Raw genomic sequence first — 19,828 nt, 5'->3', positions numbered from 1 at the left:
CTGAGATTTGAAGGGTGCCTTCTCCAAACTGCATTGCTGGCCAATTTGGAAGCCTTTTGTGCTCTCTCTTAATCCATTTTCTAGTGCTGTGTGTTTTGGGTCATTGTCCAGCTAGAAGACCTGTGACTTTTGAGAGAGACCCAGCTTTCTCACACTGGGCCCTACATTATGCTGCAAAATTTGTTGACACTCTTCAGACTTCGTAATGCCATGCACACGGTCAAGCAGTCCAGTGCCAGAGACAGCAAAGCAACCCAATACATCAGGGAACCTCCGCAATGTTTGACTGTGGGGAAAGTGTTCTTTTCTTTGAAGGCCTCGTTTTTTTTTCCTGTAAACTCTATGTTGATGCGTTTTCGGGCGAAAATACGCTGATTGAGTGTAGTCGTCAGGTGTATTATGGGAAGTAATTTGGAATGTAGCAACACAAAAATACCACCATTGGATGCGGAGATATATACTTTTGTGTGAAATCAATAGTCACATAGGCCCTACGACACACCAAATTGAAATTATTCTGAAAAAACCACTAATTGTTGGACTTCTGACCAAAATGAGTATTAAAATTGCAAATAAGATCGTTTAGGATTATTTTAGATGCATATATGTTATAGTTTTCTAATTGAGTATGCGACGAGGAATACGATAGACCCATTAATAGACTTTCTTGGAAAAATCACCATTTCTTTAAGTAGTCTCATGAAAAATGACGTGGACTGTGAAAATCAGTGCATAATCACGCAGTTTTACTTGCTGAATCGAGCAAGTAAAACAGAATTGTTCAATAAATTGCCAAACGATTCCATGGAATTGAAACGCACGGAATTGATTTTCTATAGCAGGGGTGTCCAAACTTTTTGCAAAGGGGGCCAGATTTGGTGTGGTAAAGATGTGGGGGGCCGACCTTGGCTGACGTCCTTTATGTTGAACAATATATTTAAGCAAATTTTAGCGAGCCATTATGTGTGTCACATTTGCTTTATTTTTTTTTTTTTAATTAATAACTTCAACAATCTCGCAACTAGCCTTTGTGGCTAAGCTTCGACTCTCGAGCTCTTGGGAAACACTGCTGCTGTAACATTAAACTAGCTTCAAGTTGCTTCAATTTCTTGCTACGTATCTTCCCTGTAATCTTGTCGTACATGTCAGCGTGTCTTGTTTGGTAAAATCGACATACATTGAACTCTTTAAAACAGCGACTCTCTCTTTGCAAATGAGGCAGACACAGTTGTTGCATATTTTGGTGAAGAAATTGTCCAATTTCCACATATCCTTGGAGCGTCGGCCGTCACAGTCAACTTTCTTTTTTTTGTTGATTGTCGCCATTTTAGAAAATTGGGAGCAAAAGGTCACACGGGGTAATGTTGCTTAGAGTAATGTTGCTTTTTAGTGGGTAAATGAGCAGCAGCATTTAGTATGTAAGCTACCTCATATGCTGGTAGCAGTACTGTTGACCAATTTATTAAGTCTGTGTGCAGGCCAGTCGTTATTGATTTTATGACAGAGGCTGGGGGCCAGATGAAATTTGACCACGGGCCGCATTTGGCCCCCGGGCCGGACTTTGGACATGTCTGATTTAGTGTGTAAACTACTTCATATGCTGGTAGCAGGTACTGCTGACCAATTTATTAAGTCTGTGTGCAGGCCAGATCTTATTTATTTTATGACAGATGCTGGGGGCCAGATGAAATTTCACCACGGGCCGCATTTGGCCCCCGGGCCGGACTTTGAACATGGCTACTCTATAGGAACCAGTTCTCAATTCCCATCCCTACTTATTGATGACACTGCGCACGGTAGACACAGGAACATTCAGGTCTTTGGAGATGGACTTGTAGCCTTGAGATTGCACATGCTTCCTCACAATTTTGCTTCTCAAGTCCTCAGACAGTTCTTTGGTTTTATTTATTTTCTCACTTCTCAATGTGGTACACACAAGGACACAGGACAGAGGTTGAGTCAACTTTAATCCCTTTTAACTGGCTGCAAGTCTGATTTTGTTATTTCCACCTCCTGTTATGTGCCACAGGTAAGTAACAGGTGCTATTAATTACACAGAGTAGCATCACATGATTTTTCAAAGGGTGCCAATACTTTTGTTCGGCTCATTTTTGGAGTTTTGTGTAAAATGATAGTGATTGTTTTTTTTTCCCATTCTCTTTCGTGTATTTTTTCTTGCCAGCAAAATAAATGAAGATATTACCACCAAAGCATTTGTGATTGGAATCATTTTCTGGGAGAAATTAAGCATTATCTTATAGAATTGCAGGTGTGCCAATACTTTTGGACAGCAGTCTACTGTATGTATGACTACTGTTTTTCGACAACCTGTGTGAAAAGAGGCTCGAGATCCAGGTTGACGGTCTGTCTGCTTTGTTTCATGTTGAAATAAAACACTAGACTAATTGCTGGAAGCTATGCCAGAACCCCCCCCCCCCCCCCTCGAAAAAAACACTGGCTGGAGAAAAGCCGATCAATACTATTAACAAGGCAAATTAGCATAGCCGACGCTAAAGCTGGACTGTACGTTGGCATTGAGGTCACGTCAATATCTCTGCTCTTTTAACGGCAGATTTAAGACCGGGAGATGCTTGTGAAGTCCACAAGCGGGATATTGAATCTGGAAATCTGGAAAATTTTCCCTCCAGCAGCCAAGAAGAAGAGAGAGATAGAAAGAAGGAGCAAGCGAGCTCTCAATCTCTCCCCGAGGGTGAACTCAAGTTTGAAATATTCTTACACACTTCTCGGCAAGCATCAAAGATGTGCTCATTATTAGACCGCCCCTCCTCCCCTTCTACGCCCCTAGTGACCGTCATCTTTCTCCTTCTCGTGTTTCCTCTTCTTGTCTCTCTCTGGTCTCACATGAAACAGAAAGTGTTGGTTGAATAATTCCCCATCAGAGTAGTTGAGCTCTGTGCTTCTCCTCACCTTGATGCATTCATCAAATCTTTGGTGCAGGCTAATCCCTGGGAGACTTTATTTTGAGTTTTTTTTTTCTTTTCCTTTTGCATTCAATGATATTCTGCCCTGAACAGAACTAGTGATACACTGTAGATGTCCACAAAAGTGAGTACACCCCTTGCATTTATGTAAATATTTAAAAGGATCCTCTATTTTTAAGACAAGTAATTCTTAAAAGATAAATGTTAGTATGAGTTATAAAAAAATGATATTAAAACCCCTCTTAATGTTTTAGTTTTAATAAAGTTTGTAAAATTATTTTAAGTGATAGGTCGCCATTGTTGTTACGTCGCAGTGCGTGACGTCACTGGTCCCGTTGCCGAAATTACAGCGTGTCACTCGTTTGCTTTCCCAACATATCGTCAGTTCTACCCTTCCTATTTGAACCAGATCTGAAAAGTGAAGAGCAGGACAGCACTGTCGGCCGTTCACAAGACGAGCTTCAGGGAAAAATGTGTGCAGCAAATACCTGATAAGACAAAAGTTGGGCAAAACTGGTGATGCGAGAGAGTGCTGTTCGGAACTCCGGTTGGGAGCGAGAGTGTATGCTGTTTGGAACTCCGGTTTTATTAGCAGATATTCAATGTAAGCATATTGTGTTTTCAAACTTATCCCAGTATAATTATGTAGATTGTTAGCATCCAGAGCTGTCGTGTGCTTTACATACAGTACAGGCCAAAGAGCACACCTTGTGTAATCCATGTCTTGTACATTGTAACGCGTGGTAGCTAGGATACGTGTAAAAGTACCAAAAAGGGGAGAAGCTTCCACTTATGCACATTTATTCACAAAAAATATTTCCACCTTGACCACTCTTCACTCGGGAGCTCAGCAGTACGCAAACACGCGTTCCCTGATGAACTCCAACATTGTTGTAAGGTCCACGTCAGAGTCACTGTCGTCACTGTAGCATGCCATAGTGCTTTAATTATTTAGTATGATTTGGGGAAAACTCCCACGAAGAATAGTCAACAAGAAAGATAGCAATAGTAATCCAAACCCGCGTTTTTTACTCACTCGAAGATCCAGGAATTAGACAGATCCCGTCGCAATGTCGCAGCCGCAATCAGGCCGTCGATTCCACAAAATAGACTGATCCGAAAAGCCGCTGTGGGACCGACGAATCAAAAAAATGGACAGATCAGAAACCAATATTGCAGACGCGGTGAGACCGTTGGATCCAGAAAATAGACGGATCCCTTACTTGACTGAGGATCCAGGAAAAATGTTTGGGCGCCAGTTGTAACGCGTGGTGGGTAGGATATGTGCATACAGGCACCAAAAAGGGGGAGAAGCTTCCACTTATGCACATTTATTCACTAAAAATAATAATTCCACCTTGACCACTCAATTCACTCCCCTTGTTTCCATTTGGCTGGAAATTGCATCCAAAAGCAGCACATCGTGGCATTTTACCTCGCGAGTTTAGGCAGCAATAAGCAATTGTTGAACACGCTACACATTTGGAAAGATCCCAATGACGTCATCACTTCGAGCCCGCAAACCATGGCGCCAACTAACGGTCAAAATATGGACTAAATATTATAAAATATTGCCATTGATATAACATTTTATGTTTCTAATAACATATTTTAGTACAAGAGAACAATTGTGGTTTATTAGAGCCTACATGTATTTAAGTTAGAGGATCATTTATCTTTTCATGGGACAACACTGACAAAATGGGACTTAGACACAATGAAAAGTAGTCTGTGTGCAGCTTATGTAATAGAATTAATTTATTTTCCCCTCAAAATAATTCAAAATACAGCCATTAATATCTAAACCCCTGGCAAAAAAAGTGAGTACACCGTATGGGAACTACCTACATCCCCAAATGTCCAAATTGAGTACTGTTTGTCATTTTCCCTCCAAAATGTCATGTGACTCATTACAGGAGTGCTGTCAGCATTGCTGCAGAGATTGAAGAGGTGGGGGGGTCCTTCCCACCACCATGCTTGACTGTAGGCATGACACATTTATTTTTGTACTCCTCACCTGGTCGCCGCCATACATGCTTGAGACCATCAGAACCAAACAAATTAATCTTTTTCTCATCAGACCATAGGTTCCAGTAATCCATGTGCTTTGTTAACATGTCTTCAGCAAACTTTATGCGGGCTTTCATGTGTACCGTCTTCAGAAGAGGCTTCCTCCTGGGGTGACAGCCATGCACAGTAATTTGATGTAGAGTACGGCGTATGATCTGAGCACAAACAGGCTGACCCCCCACCTCTTCAATCTCTGCAGCAATGCTGACAGTACTCCTGTAACGAGTCACATGACATTTTGGAGGTAAAATGACAAGCAGTACTCAATTTGGACATTTAGGGATGTATGTAGTTCCCATGTGGTGTACTGACTTTTGTTGCCAGGGCTTTAGATATTAATGGCTGTATTTTGAGTTATTTTGAGGGGAAATAAATGAACTCTATTATATAAGCTGCACACAGACTACTTTTCATTCTGTCAAAGTGTCATTTTGTCAGTGTTGTCCCATGAAAAGATATACTTAAATATCTGCAGAAATGCGAGGGGTGTACTCACTTTTGTGATACACTGTACATCAGTCAAATTTATGCCACATTATTTGATTTTAAATTTTATCTGATTTAGGGCTGCAGCTATCGATTGTTTTAGTAGTCAATTAATCGATGAACATAAAAAAAATTAAAATACCTGAGGCTCAAACGATGTGAAAAAAGAACTAAGGATCTATGTACAACAAAAGAACAATTGGCTAACTTACATAGCAAAAGCAAAATGCTATAAAATGCAAATTTTTTTTTTTTGTTTTGTTTGTTTTGTTTTTTAACTATGCTCTTAACAAATGGTTCAGACACATATTCCCACAAAAATTAAAATACCTTTAAACTAAATTACGAATGCTAAAAAAAAAACATTAACTGAAACGAAACCTAGCTTATGTTGGTCTTAACAGGGAGCAGCTGGATTTGGCCAGGTAAAATGAGGCAGACTAGTGGGCATTGTATCTACCCAAATCAATAAAACTAAATGCAAACACTTTCAAAAAAAAAAAAAAACATTACAACGCCACTTTAATTAAATGAATACTCGAGGCAGCAAAATTTATTTCGAATCTTTTTTTTTTAATCGAATACTCGAGTTAATCGATTAATCGTTGCAGCAGTAATCTGATTACAGTAGTACCGTTACTTCCAAGTGCTCTGATTTAAGATACAGTGGTACCTCTACATGCAAAATTAATTTGTTCCAGGACCTTGTTTGTAAGTCGAAATGGTCGTATGTCAAGCAGAATTTTCCCATAAGAATACATTCGTTCCATTAATTCGTCCGAAAACCTACGCAAAATCCTTAATAAATACTGCAGGTACCATTACAAATGGCAACGAATCGGTTCTAACGTGGCGGATTTGTTTTGTGTGTTGTACCTGAACGCACCGCGTGGCTGATGTGACAGTGAGATAGGTGCAGTTTTACTTTCTCTTTTATAAGGGAAGTTCAGAATTTTTGACATCACGCTTAATCTTCAAGTTAGCGAGGGTTTAATATTTCGGTGGAGTTGATTTCAACAAATTTCGTGTAGTTTGTTAGTTATTTGTAAGTTTCAGTGCTCCGGAGTGGCTAAGCTAGCACGAGTCAATTGGGCCGACTTAGCATGGCAATAAAAAAACAACATATGCACACATGAAAATCATCGATGACGCATGCAGTCAATAGTGTCGGCTATGTTTTCAGGAGAAAGTTATTAAAACTTACCATTGCATGTCAATGATTCAAGTATGAACATTTGTAATCCAGTAGCTCTGCAGAGGAGCAGGGCAGAATGATATCACATCGGTTTTTTTCACTGCAGATTTTTTTATGTCGTAGCCAGCAGCAAGTAACCAGTTTATATTGTTCCTCGTTATTCATAGGGAATTTGTGGAAGTTTTCTTTGCCCATTTCCTCTGTCTGTTTCCACAGCCTCTAAATGCACATTTTCCCATGTTGCCGGCAGTCTGTTAACTCAGCAGACTGATACTACATTCGAGTTTCCAACTTCCGATTTGGAAAAATATCATTGGAACTCCTCCACTATTTGATCTCTTATGAGAAGGCAGGTTTGCTGGAGGTGAAAACGTCTTTTGATAGCCAAAATAAAAAAACAACTTGTCACGATCTTTGCTGTTTACATTCGCTTGGAACGCTTTGAGGTCGCAACTTGTACTCTCTGAGCGGCATAAGTCAGACTTCCCAACTTCCTCGAATGCAGCGTGAGCACGAGTGGCGGAAGCACTCGTCTCTATTGTGGTCGTATTAAACATTTAAAAAAAAAAAAAGTCCTGCGGAATGAAATGAATTACGGCAGTTTTTTTGTAACATTGTTTTGGCCGCATGGGTGTTTTGGAACAATGACATGCATTTTGAATTTATTTGACTATGTTGGATCTGTTTGTAGATCTGTCTCGTTTTTTTAATTGGCATACTAAGTAGGCATCATTAACTCGCACGAATTTGTTGAAATCAACTCCACCAACTAATTAAACACCCGCTAACTCAAAGATTTAGCCTAAAGTAAAAAATTCTGAACTTCCGCTTTAATGATCTTATGTTGTTGGGGTCAACTGCGGAGGACAGTAGGCGTGTTGTGTTGCACAAGTTCTGAAATAAATGATTAAAACCGTGACGAAGATGACGATTTCTTTGGTGATGTTACCACAACAATAATTGTCACCTTGACTTATAAAGACTAGCGAACGAAGGTCGGAGGAGGACAGTCAAGATCGCAGACCTACTACGGGCATATTGTCGAGCCAATTTACGGACGCGCAACCCACGCTCATATTTTTCTATTATTTCCATCTTCATTTAAATGGTAAGCGTCACATTTTTACTTCTTTCACCACCTGCACTAACCTTCTCGGAACCCATGTTGATTTCTCTCACAAGAAAATCCGCCATGCGAAGGTCTTGCGGGAAAATAAAGTAACTGCGGCGCAGTCATAAATCGTCGTATTTCTAGCATGTCGTCGGATGTCGAAAAGGTCGCGTGTCGAAGCGATCGTATGTCGAGGTACCACTGTATTTCTGAGTTACAAACTTTATATTGTTTCCTGTCCGCTGCAGGTCATTCAGATTAACTTTGAGGAGTTTGATTTGGAGATCGCTTATGACACGCTGACCATCGGAGATGGAGGAGAAGTGGGTGATCCAACCACCATCTTGCAGGTGTAAGTACTAGCGCTTTATTTCCCGCCGGGAAAAAAACGTATTATGGACAGCGATAATCATCTCATTACAGTTATGAAGATGAGCCTTATATTTCAAATTAGATTGAAATGTAATGTCTTTGTCGCAGTCTGTCTGGCAGCTTTGTCCCCGACCTGATTGTCAGCATGACCCACCAGATGTGGCTCCACTTGCAATCTGATGAGAGTGTTGGATCCATTGGTTTTAAGATCAACTACAAAGGTAAAATGCAAAAGTCTTACGAAATATGATTTTTTTGTGTGTGTTTTACACCTAGCGTATGTACTACTAGCAGTAGGCATAGGCAGTGTTTGACTTTTGGGGAAGGGGGGGCACAACATGTTGATGACCCCAAAACGCAGTGTTGTGTCAAAAAAACTTACAAGACTTTTTATAATAATTTGAAAATTAGCGGGGTTTTTTTTTTTTGTTTCCCATCATTCTTGAGGGGAATTCTAAATCAGGCTGCTTAAGACAGCTGTACATTTCGCCAAGATTGTTATCCATTGAATATTGTACGCCCGCCGGTGTCGTGCCAATGTAGTTACCCCAGTCAAAAATTGTATTGTATTGCGGAGCCATATGGAGGTAGATTTGTATCTTCATATTTTGATCCCAAAAAAAAACAAAACTTTGCTTAAATCAAAATATATATTTTCACTCAAAAAGTCACTTCAATAAAAATGTTTGAATGCAAAAATAAAATTGAAACTCAAAAAAATGAATTTGAAAGCTATTTTTACAATTTGAATTTTTTTTCTTTTGATTGAAGTATTTTTTTTTTTTTTTTGATTGAAGCAACTTTTCTGATTGAAGTCATATTGTTTTGCATTTTGGGTCACATTTTGGCAAGGATATTTGTGTCTATTCAATCAAAAATACGTTGCTTCAAACAAAAAATATATATTTTCAAAAGAAAAATCACTTCAATCAAAATATGAGGAACTTCAATCATAGAAAAAAAGTTTTTGAATGCGAAAAAATATTTCAGACTCCAATATTTGCATTTGAACACTTAATTTTTCATTAAAAAACTTTTCTTTGATTTTACCAATCCTTTTCGTGCTTCGGCCATATTATGGGTAGGACATTTGTGTCTAAATCAGTCAATCCCCAAAAAAGTTGCTTCAATCAAAAAAAAAAAAAAAAAATTCAAACAAAGACAAAATTCATTTGAAAAATAAAATTGCCCTCACCTATTTTAATGTATTATTATTTTTTAAATAATATGCAAAGCAAATGACCGTCTAAGGTTATTCTTGCCACAGATGCCTTGAAGCGGGTACCATTACAAATGGCAACGAATCGGTTCTAACGTGGCGGATTTGTTTTGTGTCAAAGCGCCACATGCGTCAATCATCGTTTAACTTGTTAAACAGTTGCTTTGGCAACTCATTGTATGTAAGTGGGCAGCTTGAGCGGATTTGAGTGGACTCAGAAAAAGAAGCATTTAATAAAGGCAAGCATTTTTCTATTTTATTCTTACTTAAAAATAGTTTGGTGGAACAATAACATGTTTAAAACTTATCAAAATTATTCAATTTGAAATGCTTGAAAACAATTTAAAAAATATATATACATTTTTTTTTCTTTTATACTTTGTTAAAAAAAAAAAAAAAAGTATGAAATACATGTCTCATATGTATCTCTTTCCAGTGCTAGAAGAAGAAATACATTGAACACACAATTTTTTAAAAATTTTGTTTGCTACTTCACGGCTTTTCACACATCATAGTGGGTTCTAGTCCCCATTAACCGTGCAAAATGAGGGATCACTGTACTTTTATACTCGTTGCATAGTGCAATATACACCCAACCAGACGTGGCGCTATATTAATGTCTGTCGTTGTGTTGTACATGAAAGTGTGCAAATGAAGTAAACGAGGAAGTGTTGAATGATTGAAGGCAGCATGTTTTATTTGACAATCCACTGCAATCATTCTACAAATACAACAATACTTTAAGTACATCATGAGGTAAGACTTACACATGGGGTTATACAATTTGTGTCCAAACTTGACTGGGTCCAGGGTTTGTTAAATCGACACATAAGAAACCTCGAATCAGATTAGGATTTTTATGTACCCTGGATGGATTTATCGAGCGGTATGGCCCGGCGTAGCTCGGGTGAAAAAGTGAAAATTGGCATTTCTATGCTAATTTTTTGAGTTTTTTGAAGGGCTACAGAGATCAAACCCCTCTAAGAACACTCACAGACACATAAAGTACAACTGTGTAAAATTTGGTCAAAATTCACCCAGCTGTTTCGACATCCATAAAACACAAACGCACAGACAAATTTGCTTTTAAAGAATTTAAAGATATATCAACCAATTTTTATGTGTACAAGTGAAACTGGTGTTAGGAGCTAGTTCTTAAAACTTTCCAGATTTCGTGAGTTTTCAAGCATGAACTACGACATAAATATAGCCAAAAATATGACGATTATATTCCAAAATGAAGAAGGCTTTTCAAATGATGGTCACCTTCACATCTCTGGCACTAATAAAAACACATTACATATTAAAAGCTGTAAAAAAGTAGATGAAAAACGTGTAAAATGAAATCTCAGATGAGACAGAATTAAAATGTAGAAATGGCGGGAACATCCCCAAGAATTACAGTGTAGTCATGTTTTTATCTCTCTAATATATTACATATTAACCACTTCAAAGAGTAATATCTTCTCAAGCCCAGTATAAGATTTGATGGCTTTATTTGACGACAATTCTACGTTTTTGGGTGCTATTAACACAGCCGAAATCCAAAAATGCAAATTATATGTCTCGCTGGTGGATTCATGCTGCTAATGTAATGTCGCTAGAGAACAAAATATAAATTGTAAGACAGATCCATATTTCAAGTGCTACGTATGGACCGTGCAGCTCGAATGACGAATGGGTATATATATTCATAGTGCGGGCACAAACTCACTGAATCTTTAATGCGTACTTTATGTCAATAATGTTGCTGTGCTGCTTCAAATCTATAGCAGGGGGCATGTGAGCGCGCATTTGTGTGCATGTGCCTTGCAGCTGGCAGCACAGTCCAAGTGTTGCCAGGTGGGTGAACTTAGCGTGAATAATAGATGAAAGGAGACAAGGAGAGGAAAAAAGCGTCAAAATCAGACAGATAGTGAAAGAGAAACACAGGAAAGCAAGAATAAAACAAAAGAACGGAACATAAAAGAGAACTGAAAGAGGTCATTTGCTGGACGACAGAACAAAAGACGAAACAAAACAAAAGCGTGCGAGTGCACTTGAATAGAAGAGTACATCAAGCATTAACGTGTAGTTTACTTCCCTTGCCTTCAAGGGAGGTTTTGTGTTTGGAAGATTGTTTATATGAAAATGGTTTACATCTAAACTTGCATGTAAATGGAACTTTGTCTGTGTGTGTGTGTTAGTTCCTTATGGACTCCGAAACGGCTGGGCAGATTTTGACGAAATTTTACAGTTTTACTTTGTTTCTTGGAGTGTTCTAAAATAGGTTTCATCTCTGTAGACCTCCATTTAGTCAGGAAAAGCGGCATGGAAGATGAATGAATGGATGAATGAAATTCATTAAAAACTCCAAAAGCATAGCATCAGCATAGAAAATGCAACCTAATTGAAGAGGCGACAGCGCCAACTATTGGTCAATGCGACTGCAATGTCAAAGTTGGCTTTCAACCTTAGGTTTCAAGTACAAATTCAAATGTCCTGTGATTATACATTGTGGCTTTGGGTACTCCACAACTTGACGCTGAATTTAAAGGGAAAAAAAAAAAGAAAACTAATTTTCCGGAATACGGTGTTACCTCTATGACTTGGTTCTTGAAGTACTCTTGTATCCTAAGAATTCTAGAGACGGTTTTCCATGTAAATGTCCAAATCTGTTGGGCTGCAGATATTGATTCATTAAGTAATCGATTAATCTATCAATTAGTTATTTCGAATAATCGAGTAATCGAATTAGGAACATGTAATGCGTTGCGGAGTAAATTTTAGGAGATGTAAAACAAAGGCTTGCTAAGATCGAACTTTCAAAAGTGCATTAAATGTGAATACAAAATAAAATTCACAAGTGTTTTTTTTTTCCAGAATTGCACTTTCATTTCACAAGATCAATAAATGCATTTAAAACTAAATTAAAATAATTGAGCGTAGCCTAAACGATGTAAAAAAATCATTAATGAGGAACGAAGTACCATAAAAGAACAATTGGCTAACTTGCATCGCAAATGTCTGCTAGCTTAAATGCTAAAAATGCTCAAGTTTTTGTTTTTTGTTTTTTCAATGCTTTTAACAAATCCTTCAAACACATACGCATATTGCCACAAAAAAAACAACTGATAAATATACTTCAAAACTAAATTACGAATGCATAAACAATCATATTAGCGCAAACAAAAACTTACAACCTGTTGTTGGTCTTGACAGGGAGCAGCTGGATCCAGCTGCTGATATCAGATTAGTTATGTCATATTCACTGTGCCAATAGATGGCAGTGTAGCCACACAAATCAATATAACTAAATGCAAACAGACAGAACAACTGCCACATTATTTAAACAAATTCTCGAAGCAGCAAAATCTGATTTGAAGCTTATTTCTAATTGAATTACTCGAGTTAATCGATTAATAGTTGTAGTGCTACTTCCAAGAAACACTGATATGTCACATTAAAAATTATAATCGGGGTAAAACCAGAATAAAACAACAGCCAAACACATTTCCTCAGCTCACCTAACCTAACCTAACCCTTAATAACTGTGAAGTTCTGTAGGTGTGAAGTAGATTATAGAACATAATGCAAAGGAAAAAAGAAAAGTGAGGCAAAGTCCTCTCTCACGAGATCGATGGTGCCTCTCACCCATCTCACTCTTCGTGACACAAAAATGCGAGAAGACCTGTGCTCTAATGTCCAACTAATGTTGTGAAGCGCACCCTTCCGAGGGGTTTTATCTGCACCTTTCAAACAAAATTCTTGAGCTTCAGCTTTCGGTTTTCGTTTTTTCGGCCAAATGTTTCCAATATTTAGTTTTCGGCTTCAGCCAAGAATTTAGCTTTCGTTCCATCCCTACTTCATTTATTAGGAGAAAGCAGAAAACAGGAAGAGGTTATGGGGGGACATAAAGGAAGGAAGCAGACAGAAGACAAGAAATTCATTATTACACATCTATGCTACTTTTGAAAGTAGTGATGCTATTGTTGGCTAATTACAGTGGTGCAAATAAGCATTTAGTCAACCACTAATTGTGCAAGTATCCCACTTGAAAATATTAGAGAGGCCTGTAATTGTCAACATCGGTAAACCTCAACCATGAGAGACAGAATGTGGAAAACAAACCCAGAAAATCACATTGTTTGATTTTTCAATAATTTATTTGCAAATCTAGGTGGAAAATAAGTATTTGGTCAATACCAAAAGTTCATCTCAATACTTTGTTATGTACCCTTTGTTGGCAATAACGGAGTCCAAATGTTTTCTGTTCTCTTCACAAGCTTTTCACACACTTTTGCTGGTGTTTTGGCCCATTCCTCCATGCAGATCTTCTCTAGAGAGAGCAGTAATGTTTTGGGGCTGTCGTTGGGCAACGCAGACTTTCAATTCCCTCCACATATTTTCTATGGGATTGAGATCTGGACACTGGCTAGGCCACTCCAGGACCTTGAAATGCTTCTTACGAAGCCACTCCTTTGTTGCCCTGGCCGTGTGTTTGGGATCGTTGTCACGCTGTCACGTCTCATCTTCAATGCCCTTGCTGACTAAATGAGATTTTCGCTCAAAATCTCTCGATACATGGCCCCATTCATTCTTTCCTTTCCACAGATCAATCGTCCTGGTCCCTTTGCAGAAAAACAGCCCCAAAGCATGAAGTTTCCACCCCCATGCTTCACAGTGGGTATGGTGTTCTTCGGATGCAATTCAGTATTCTTTCTCCTCCAAACACGAGAACCTGTGTTTCTACCAAAAAGTTCTATTTTGGGTTCATCTGACCATAACACATTCTCCCAGTCCTCTTCTGGATCATCCAAATGCTCTCTAGCGAACAGCAGACGGGCCTGGACGTTTACTGGCTTCAGCAGGGGGACACGTCTGGCAGTGCAGGATTTGAGTCCCTGACAGCGCATTGTGTTACTAATAGTAGCCTTTGTTGCTGTGGTCCCAGCTCTCTGTAGGTCATTCACTAGGTCCCCCCGTGTGGTTCTGGGATTTTTGCTCACTGTTCTTGTTATCATTATGACGCCATGGGGTGAGATCTTGCATGGAGCCCCAGATCGAGGGAGATACTCAGTGGTCTAGTATGTCTTCCGTTTTCTAATAATTGCTCCCACAGTTGATTTCTTTACACCAAGCGTTTTACCTATTGCAGATTCAGTCTTCCCAGCCTGGTGCAGGTCTACAATTTTGTCTCTGGTGTCCTTCCACAGCTCTTTGGTCTTGACCATAGTGGAGTTTGGAGTGTGACTGACGGAGTTGTGGACAGGTGTCTTTTATACTGATAATGAGTTAAAACAGGTTCCAATAATACAGGTAACGAGTGGAGCCTCGTTAGAAGAAGTTAGACCTCTTTGACAGCCAGAAATCTTGCTTGTTTGTAGGTGACCAAATACTTATTTTCCACTCTAATTTGGAAATAAATTGAAACAATCAGATTTTCTGTTTTTTGTTTTTCCACATTCTGTCTCTCATGGTTGAGGTTTACCCGTGTTGACAATTACAGTACATTACATTACATTACAGTACAGTACAATTTTGAATTTTGCCCAAATTGGGGGTCTCAGAGCGGAACTTCAAGTCACCTGAGTGTTTTCCGCCATGTATTTTCCCGGAATATCAGTGGATTCATTTCACCTGGATATTCAAAATGTACACAGTGATGGAAAAGTTATTACGCATGAATCCCTTTATGATGTCCTTTTACTATTACTACATTACTGCTGCCTCTCTAAGGAAAGTATGTTTTATCTGCGATTCGGTTGTATTGCATTCATGTTACACAAACCCAAGCAACACCAGCCCATACTGCTAGTTTTATGATTAATGGGCATGAGATAAAGTCTCAAGGCCTTGACGGCGCTAGACGTCTAATCCATTTGAAGTGGGAGGGTTCGTTCATTCGCTGCCACCCTCCCAGTTCAAATGGTTTAGACGTCTCCTAGTGACAACTGCGTAAAATTCCAAAGTTTTCCGTCTACGTCATCGAATGTGGGCGAAACATGTCTAATTATCGTTTTGAGAATTAGCCATGACAATAGAGAGACATTTGCATCTGCGACACGATTCAATATAGTCACCAAGCGTTTTAATCAAATTTCTTGGACGTGAATTTGTCAAAATACTCTCTACAGACCCACCCAGTTGATTCCGTAAGCCCTCCCTTTGAGGAAGAATATGGTCGCTCAACGTCGACACTGGTTTGTCCCAACTAATAAAAACGATGCCCCGCGATATCATTTTTAATAACGAGGAGGTTCAGTCTGGGAGAGACCAACCGGATCTAATTTAATTTGGCACTCGGCGTATAATTTGGAGGACAACAAATCTTTTATGAGCATTGTTGAGCTCATTAAAAGCCACTTGTCACTCGTAAAACACGCACATTTTTTTTTTTTTTTTAAATCACCCGTGTGAATGTTTTTGGGTCCTTCAGGGGCCCCCCAAAAGTGCAGTAGCGAAGGTCCCTAATTATGATTACCTTAAAAAGAACGCTTTGTGGACCGCGTGAGGCACTGAAATATGAGTTTATAAAATATTCAGTCGTGGCATGACAATAAATTTTGCTTGGTTTACAGTCCATGAGGCTCCCATTTGTGCTGTCGAGGTAACCTGCGAAGGGCGAATGCTTACCTCATCACAAAAGCGGCAACAGGATATGATTTTACATGCATGAATTATTGACTTGTGGTCATAAACTACTAGGAATTGCCAGTGTCACTTAATGTTGTACTACTCAAGACCGGTCATAAATACCTTTTCATAGATCAAATAAAGATAGTAAAAATGGAGAAACACGCTAGACCTGTGGGCCATTAACTCATTTGCTGCCATTCATAGAGAGTGAATGAATGTTTATTACCAGTGTTGTTAACTCATTCACTCCCAGCCATTTTTACCAGTGCAACCTCCTTAGCTCCCGGACGTTTTACTGGATTTTGACTGATTTCGCAAGGCCCACAGAAAATTCTGTTCTGTTGCTATGTAAACATGGAACCCACCAAAGGAAAGATTACTCTCCTCTTTCATCAGGAAAAAAAAGTAAGTTCATATCTCTGAAATCAGCATTAGAAAATACCTTAATTTGAGCAACTTTCCAATTTCTGATTAAAAAAAGAGAAATTTTGTAAAAGCATACATTTGAAACATTGACTTTAACACAGCTATTTCTTGCTTTTGTGACATCCCAAACATCTGAATAATGTTTTCCTTCTACAAAATAACATAAACAACAAGACAAATAGAGCTTTTGATCGCAAAGTAACAATTTATTTACACATAACTAAACTATTGAACTGAGAGATGACGCTGTTGTGGCTGCGACAGCCGGGGTAAACTTTTCCCTCATCACCGCTTGTCTTATTAAGATGGATTTTTTGAGTCTTTCTTTTGTGGTGACCATGCCTGCCTTGTGGCGGAGTTCGCTTGGGGAACTTATGTGGGACATGTTGTGTTCCTGGGGGGGAACTGGTTTGGCTGTGCGCATTTCCACATGAGTCACGGGACACTGGAGGGTCGCGGGGGACGCGAGCGGCCGAGCATGGCGGCGCGGGCTCTGTTAGGCAAGCAGCACGGACTCAACGGTATCATCCGCTGCACTGGTGGCCCCGGTCGTTCTGCTCGGTCGTCCAACGCCTGGCATCCTGGACGTCCTCCTGGTCATCGCACTTGGTCATTCGTCGGTCGCCTGGTGTCCCGGAAGTCCTCCCGATCGTCCTGCTTGGACTTCCCGCGACTGACGTCCTGGACGTCCTCCTGGTCATCCATTCTTCGTCCATTCGGTCGTCTTCCCCCAGCGCCCCGGCTGTGCGGCCCAGCCATTCATTCCGTTGAATCGGGTTGCGGGTCTTACCAAATGCGCTACAACCCTCCAGTGGCCAGTTTTATTGCTTTAAAATGCCTTTTCAGCATTGTGCTTTGGAGTGAAGTTGTATCAGAACCTAGAGATGTCTAAAACGTAAAAGACGTATGAATACGTTTTTGGGACACTGAAACAATTAAAAAGAGAACAGTTTTTAGGATCAAATGAGTTAATAATGGCGTAAGAGTATCATGGCGTTAGAGTATACCGGCGTTACTAATGGCGTTATTTTTGTCAGTAGTGGGTCATCAAAATAATTACTTTTCCCATCTTTGCAACGCTGTTACTGTTACCAAAGGCGTGCGTTACTACGCTTTACTATGTTGGTTAAATGATGTGAGAAATGTCTGAGAGACATGGAGAGAGCAGAGTTGGAAGGGTTTTCTGTTGCAAATGTGATGCTACGTGGCTTGGACCTTGGAGCGTTAGCATAGCATTCACGTTCTCACTAGCATTAGCATTTCGCGTGGCGAGCCTCATCTTAAACTCTAGGCAACTTTTTTTTTTTTTTTTTTTTTAACATACAGTTCGTGGTGTTCAGGTGGGTACAATTAATTGAAAATAATGGACTGTTTACTTTTTGAGTATGCATTATCATCACCAAGTGGGCGTTGTCCTTGTAGATGCTACCTAATATTTTTTTTGTTTTGTTTATTACCAAAAAAAGTCACTTGCCCTAAATTATTCTTGAATACACTATTACACTCTTTTTTTGTTCAAATTTAAAAAAAAAAAAAAAATGTAAAAATGTTGAGGTAAATTAGTTACTAACTCAATTACTTTTTGGGAGAAGTTAGTTGTAACTGTAAGTCCTTTTTTAAAGTAAGATTAACATCACTGTTTTATATTTATTATATAAATATATATAATATATATTATATTTATTTGTTTATTTTGTATTTATTTCGCTTACACTTTATTTGACCTCATCATAAGACAGTCATAATTGTTATAACACTGTCAAGAAGATTGATTAATGCTTAAGACCGATGTCATTAAGTGTCCTAAACTTAAACACAGTTCCTAAACTCTAATCCCAACCAAAGACATTTGAAAAAAAATCTCAATATTGCATCAAAAGTGACATTATCTACTAAATGATACTCAATGACATCTGTCATAAGCGTTCATTCATATTCATGACAGGTGTCATGTCATTATGGCAGTCTAATGACAGAGTTGTGTAACCTTTATTTTTTTAATATATATTTTTTTATTCATTTTCGAATTTTTGAGCTGAATTTTTCAATTTATTTTCTATATTGAGTTTTTTTAACAATACTTTAATGTAAAGTATTTATGTATTCCTCCAATACTGCATGTATTTCTTATTCTTTGGCTGCTGTTGACGTCACTAGAAGCAGTTAGTAGGGGAAGGTGGTAGCAACTGAATGTTGCCAACCTCCCCATTCAGATGGATTGAAAGTCTACAAGCGATAAACTAGTGATACTCTCATTGAAATTGACAGCAGAGGGATAGAAAACATCATCACTGGCGCTGAAAAAGTTCGATGTTCAAGCAAGACCGTGATCACAGGACACTTTTCAGAGCAGCTCAGTGGAAGATGTCGGAATAAATTTTTCAAAAATCCAATACGGAGGTCACCGGCCGGAGAGCAAGCCCGCTGTGTAAGAGTGTAAAAGCATATTTTCTACCCTATGACATTTCCAGATGAGAGAATAGACCCCAATTATTACAGGCAGTCCTGAGATCCGATTTAGGTAGGACTTACCGGCCACAGTTATAATTAAATACTAGGGATGTACAGAAAGCAAAATTCACGGGCAAAACCGAAAACCAAATTTTGAATACTCTTGGCCGAAAAACAGAAAGGTCAAATAATACACATGTATACAAATAATTTTTTCAATTATTTATTTCATTTCATTATTTTCCGATTAATGCTCATTGCCTTGACATTTTGTTGTTGTTGTTGTTTTTTACAATCAGGCGGAAATAAAATATGGTCCCTTCTCACAGGTACGTAAACATCTACCAAAATGTTCTACGACCCCTGAGGCTTGAGAAATTTTGTTTGAAAGATGCAGATTGAAGATTGGGAGTGTGCGTTCCCGGCAGCAGGGGGTAGACTCTGAATGCGTTCTATAGCAGAGTTTCCGGCGTCGTCTTAGCATTCTCTTTGGTGGGCTTCCCGGCCGATGAAATCTTGATAAATGCGCTTTCTTGGAAGTTTGGGATCAGTGTTGTTTTTGGCAACCCTTCTAATTTTAGTCATAGCGTTAGTCTTTTGGATGATAATACTTATTCGTCTTAGTCATCTCAAAACGTGTTTGTATTCGTGTAGTTTTTGTTGACAAAAACTTAAGATTAATTTTGTCTAGTTTTAGTCGACGTTTACTAAAAATGTTTCTGTATGTAATTTTTTTTTTAATTTACTTCAAAAATAAATTAAGGTTTCCAATTATTTCAAATGAACATAGGCAGACAAGCACATATTGTAGCGCCTGCAAAGGCAACGCCGGCTTTGTGATTATACACACTCAGCAGCAAAACTTCATTATTTTCCATTATAGCGCCTGGGCGCCACGCACTGTATGTAAAAATAAGTTTGCCGTTAGCATTGGCCTA

The 19,828-nt window shown here is 38.9% G+C and overlaps 1 protein-coding gene across 4 annotated transcripts in view; it reads left to right on the top strand.

Moving 5' to 3' along the window:
• Positions 1-19,828, top strand: part of csmd3b (CUB and Sushi multiple domains 3b) — a 684,074-nt gene that overhangs the window by 453,825 nt on the left and 210,421 nt on the right. For all 4 annotated transcript variants that reach the window (XM_057827420.1, XM_057827419.1, XM_057827418.1 and 1 more), the window contains 2 exons: positions 8,053-8,156; positions 8,285-8,397. In XM_057827420.1, the coding sequence (XP_057683403.1) occupies positions 8,053-8,156; positions 8,285-8,397 (217 nt within the window). The remainder of the gene's footprint in view (positions 1-8,052; positions 8,157-8,284; positions 8,398-19,828) is intronic.

This window comes from Corythoichthys intestinalis, chromosome 22 (genome assembly GCF_030265065.1).
Source record: "Corythoichthys intestinalis isolate RoL2023-P3 chromosome 22, ASM3026506v1, whole genome shotgun sequence".
Taxonomy (NCBI): Eukaryota; Metazoa; Chordata; class Actinopteri; order Syngnathiformes; family Syngnathidae; genus Corythoichthys; species Corythoichthys intestinalis.
Note: the sequence above shows the minus strand (reverse complement) of the source record. Positions and strands in the feature narration are given on the sequence as shown.